This window comes from Seriola lalandi, unplaced genomic scaffold (assembly GCF_002814215.2).
Source record: "Seriola lalandi dorsalis isolate HSWRI2012SDOR001 ecotype SW California unplaced genomic scaffold, Sedor1 jcf7180002054538, whole genome shotgun sequence".
NCBI classification, from domain to species: domain Eukaryota; kingdom Metazoa; phylum Chordata; class Actinopteri; order Carangiformes; family Carangidae; genus Seriola; species Seriola lalandi.
Window position 1 is genome coordinate 357,519 of NW_019525091.1, and position 5,181 is coordinate 362,699.

Here is a 5,181-nt window from a genome sequence, read left to right on the forward strand (position 1 = left end):
GGGGGGGGGGCACATATCATCATTAGCGTCAGCACATCAAAATATTACCTACTGTACATCAATCATTTCCTTGTGTCCTCCAGGTACTCCGATGGCTCTTAAGTTCTTCCCTCGTGAGTCCACCTCTCTCCTCTCTTTCCTGAGGGAGTATAACCTCTCTCTGTCGTTCTGCACCCACCCGTCCCTCACCAGAGCTCTGGGAATCGCCTACTCCACACCTTCCCACTACGTCTTCGCTCAGCAAGCAAGCCTCTTCGGAGATCTCTACGACGTCATCTTACCAGAGGTATACAGTTCGTTTCACAGTACAACACGCACTGGAGCTGTGTCCCAAATTCAGAGGCCGCATCCTTCAGAGGACGCCGTCTATGACGCGAACCGAAATGAGATGTTCTGGTTTATGAGGGATTTTCGCTTTGCGTCACCAGCTGTGCCAGCCCTTACCATTGCGTTGCAATTTTCAAAAACTTGGGGTTTAAAGGCCCTTGGTTTTAACAGTTGCTTACCTGTTGACCTGAACTGAACTTACATTTAAAAGTGTTTAATCCTCATTACCGGTGTGCAATGAATCTCTGGATAGGTTGGGAAAAGAAAGCAGCATTTCTGGGCTGCATTTGAAGGAGGTCTCAAAATAGTTCAAGCTAGTCGCTATCTGCTGTGATGCGCAATCGGTCTTCAAAGGCAGCTTCCAAAGGATGCGGCCCCTGAATTGAGACACAGCTTGTGTGTATAGTGATTTTAGGTTTCTATGATAAAGTGTAAAGACCCGAACCTCGTCACACTTAGGAACAACTTAGAAGCAGAGGTTCACTCTGCAGATTCCTTCTCATTCTTTTTCTGATTATAACTCTCATCCTTCTCCTTCCGTCGTCCCCCTCGCCATTTCCTCTTTAGGTCGGGATGGAGGAGGACTGTTGTCAGCGGGTGGTGTCCCAGCTCTGTGGTGCGCTGTCCCATCTCCACTCCCTCGGTTTTGTCCACAGGGACCTCAAACCAGAGAACGTCTTCCTGTGCGACTCCGCCTGCCGCTGGGTGAAACTGGGAGATTTTGGCATGGTCAGTTTAAAGACAGACTCATTCTCCTGTGATATGATAGCATTACTGAGTAGCACTATTCAGCATGTGCGGCTAAATCATGTGCCATATTCTTAGAAAAGTGAAGATTAGATATAATGACTATGTTTTAGTCATGCAAGTTGCAAATAAATGAATGTTTTACCCAAGGTGAAGGCCAGGGGCACCAGGGTCCCGGAGGTCTGGTACAGCTCCCCTTACTGCACCCCTGAGGCGGAGATTTCACGTGGAAATGAGGACAGCTGGAGGAGCATGAATGATGGGAAAGATGCCGTTAAAGAGGATGAAGAGAAGAAGAAGAAGAAGACACGAGTTTGGGTGTCTGTGGAGCCCAGCACAGACAGCTGGGCGTTGGGGATCCTGACCTATGCCATGCTCACTGGCAGTCATCCCTGGGCGGAAACAGCCAGCGACTGCCGCTCATACCTGAAATATCGGGAGTGGTTTGACACAGCGAAAGGCCCTGAAGATGAACTGGACGTGTGGGCAGAGCCGCATACAGAGAGCGTGCAGGATGCCATCGATTTAGATGGACCAGAACTTGGAAAGAAGGACCGCCTTCCCACAGCACCCCAGTTTGCATGTTTCACCCCGCTGGCCTGCTCCTTCTTCCAGGCGCTCCTCGACCCGAGGCCCCGGCTTCGTGGACGGCCTGAGGACGCGCTGAGTTACCTCGGGGGAGACTGGATGATGGAGAAGGAGAGGGTGAGGCTGGAGGAGGAGAGGAAGAAGAGCAGAGGGAAAGGTGCGATCAGAAACATGAAGGAGATGGAGGGAAGAGGAGAGAGATAAACACAGACTGTTTATGCACTTGATGAGACCATGATGAATTATCTCAATGTTATATTGGGTTTATTTTATCAAACCTCTCAAATATTTGTTTGTACTTTAGCAAACAGACTTTGTTGCTTTTCAAGAAACCATTGTGGTCATGAGTAGCCTACACTGTGATATAAAGCTTGCACACAAGTGACCAAGTAAAAAAGCAAAACATTTATGGTTCAACCTGGTAAAAGGTTATTAGCATTAGCTGTTTGTTTGTTTTGTTTACATAACTTTAAATGTATCTAATAGCTTCGTATCTTTTGGTCAAAACAAGTCATTTGAGGACATCACCTCGCACTCGATGGCCATTTTTCGTCACAAGTCAAAAGTGGCAGGTGGAAAAATTCCTTCCCACACATTTAACCCCTTCAAACGTGACGAAAGCAACTTTGGGAAAATCCCCTTCGTTAAATGGAAACAACAGGGTTTATGGGAAATCTGCTTTCAATTTGGAGAAACTAACGGGACTGTGGGAGGTTCACAGCTGTTTTGATCAGGGTATTATTTGTTTTTGGCCATTAATTAATTGATTTTGCTAATTTTTTATATTAATTATTAATATTGAATATAGCAATAATTGTATCTTATATCAGCTTGAAAAAAAATAGTGCAACAGTTGCATTTCTGGAGATGACTTAAGTGCTGTAATGGTATATCATGTCCTTGAAAAAGACACCTCTTTAACACGCTGCATCTATATTTAGGTCCAGACTTCTGAATGTGTAATACGTCATAGTCGGCTATGAACTGTACACACACTGCAGCCGTGCACAGTTTTACAGCCATAAACTCGTCCAGTTTGAATACAACCACAGACAGAAAAAATGCATTTAAATCGAACATCATCAGCCTTTCTGAAAGTAAAGACTTATCCGTTACCAATATTTTAGTAGCACGTGTGTTAGCGGTTCACTGTATATTTCAACTTTTAGCAGCGTTATTTTGTACTTTAACATTAGCACTTATCCTAAGCTGTTGCTGTAGCACTTTGTACATAATTACAAAACTGTGTCTTCTATTATTTTGTATGGCTGAATGTTCCTTACACATCACATCAGAATTGAATGTATGAAATTATGATTTAATACATTAAATTAAATATTACATAACAGTTATACTGCCTTTCACGGGTTACAATGTAAATGTACAATGTAAAATACTTGTGTATTTATGTAATTGTACCCACTTTACAGACATGCAGTTTATAAAATGTAATTTAAATACAATTTTTTGTAAAATGCTCTTTTTCGAATAACAGTGTGATAGTACAATGAACTGTCCAATATTATTACTGTGCATCAAAAAGACTCACAACTGCTACTGATCAGCAAATAAATAGATTTTTATATTGATTTAGTGAGTACGCTGACCTAAAAAACATGTCCTGGCGCACTTATATCCTTGTAATATTATACACCAATGCAAATAGATCACATACACTGATGACTACACACACACACACACACACACACACACACAGTGAGGACCATCTGGAGAGCTTCCCCTGATGTTTTCAAAAATAGATCGGTAGTCGTAAATTTGACACTAAGATCTTTCAGCACCGTGTATGTGCCGCGGGCCACGGCTCAGTGTCCAGCCAAGTCACACACTGAGCACATTTTCTCATGCAAACACAATGAGCTGGACACAAACTGGAGAGGCAGATTTCAGCACAGACACAGTGAACCACTGACACCAAACACCGATAATTAACTGAATGCAAACATTGCTCTTAGAAGGTAAACAGAGTAATTATCTGCACACTTTGATTGGCCAGTACCAGCGTTCCTTTATTTGAAGCTGCATGCTAAGTAGCTTATCAGCACTCTCTTCTGGTCTCTGTTTCCCAGGCTGGGGGAGTTGGCAGGACCTCCTACTGTACCCGTTGTTTGCCAGAAAACTTTTGATCTTTGCCTCTTCTATGGAAACGGGAAATTCCGCAGCATTTACGGAGTGGGGGTGGAGGGTGGGTGGGGGTCAGAGGGGGAGCGGGAGCAGCGGAGGCCGCAGAATCCTGAACCGCTGCCCAGTCTAATAAAAACCAGAGGAGGCGTAAATAACAAGCGGAGGTGAAAACAAAAACAAAGAGGATAAATCTACTCAGCCTATGTAAGGTTGTTAAATATACTCGTTCCTTCCACATGACCATAAGTAAAGATCTGACACTGAATCATAGCGGGGGAAAACTGAAGCACTGAGCCAATAGGCTACATCTTTATTTCCTGTTAATATTACTCAAAGCTGTTATGTTGATTTTATGTTTCATCCAATGCAGTGGCAATTCCAGTTAGTTCCATAGAAAAGCTCAGTGATATGTCTGCAGATGTGAGGAAGTTAGCCAGACGTACATCTACGAAAACAACCTTAGAGAACCGAGGGACCTTAAAGTAAAAAACAAAAGTGTTTGAACTGTTGTGTGTTGTCTTTTCACCTCATTCTGTTGCACCACGGAGTATTCGGCTCATTACCACCCTCTGAGGCCAGAGCAGAAAACACACACTGGACCAGTGGCGATTGCTCTAAGACTGCAAGGGAAGCTCAGCTTCCCCTAAAATGTCAACAAAATAATTGGTCAAATATGTGCTGTTGTGTGAACATTTCATTGACTAAATATTCGCTAGAACATGTTCATCTTTTGTTCAGAATGAGCTCCTTATCACAGGTAACCGACACGACTTCCTGCAGCGCATTCGTTGTCAAATTGATGAAGATGTTTGTGTGTTTGCATGTGTTTTGAGCTCTCAGGGCCACCGTAAGTTACTGATGTATTTTAGATTGTAGAATCAAATGTGAAACAGTCTTGAGCTTGTGTTAACCACAGACCTTATTTTAGTCTTCTAACCAGAAACCCAACGGCTTCTGGACGAGGGAACTGGAAATGCTAAAATGCTAACTTCTGTTTTACAAGTCATTCCTGCAGCACTTCATTATCTGCCCCAATGATCCCGGAGTGTGAGACATAACAGACATAATCTCAATGTTACAGACTGGATCTGAGTCTCTCTCTAGTCTCTGGACTCTTAAGATCCTCTTAAGGTTTCAACTTCTACACCTGTTGTAGTCGATGTTGATTTGTCTGAGAATAAGAAAGTAAACCACAAGAACACAGAAAGACTGCTGAATGACAAATTGTTTTTTTGACCATGTGATTTATCTTGGCCGTCCAGAAGACGAACTATAAAAGGAGAGCTGCGATCAAAGCATCACAGAGAGTTTAAATAGTAAATACAGCGCTGAGGAAAGATGAAGCCTCGGACCAGATCCAGCCCCCCCCCCGCCCAC

The 5,181-nt window shown here is 43.4% G+C and overlaps 1 protein-coding gene across 2 annotated transcripts in view; it reads left to right on the forward strand.

The window, feature by feature from the left end:
- Positions 1-3,125, forward strand: part of LOC111661216 (serine/threonine-protein kinase SBK2-like) — an 8,444-nt gene extending 5,319 nt beyond the window's left edge. For both annotated transcript variants that reach the window (XM_087176166.1, XM_023414711.2), the window contains 3 exons: positions 84-286; positions 895-1,056; positions 1,225-3,125. In XM_087176166.1, the coding sequence (XP_087032292.1) occupies positions 84-286; positions 895-1,056; positions 1,225-1,866 (1,007 nt within the window). In that variant the 3' untranslated portion in view covers positions 1,867-3,125. The remainder of the gene's footprint in view (positions 1-83; positions 287-894; positions 1,057-1,224) is intronic.
- Positions 3,126-5,181: the final 2,056 nt, after the last annotated feature.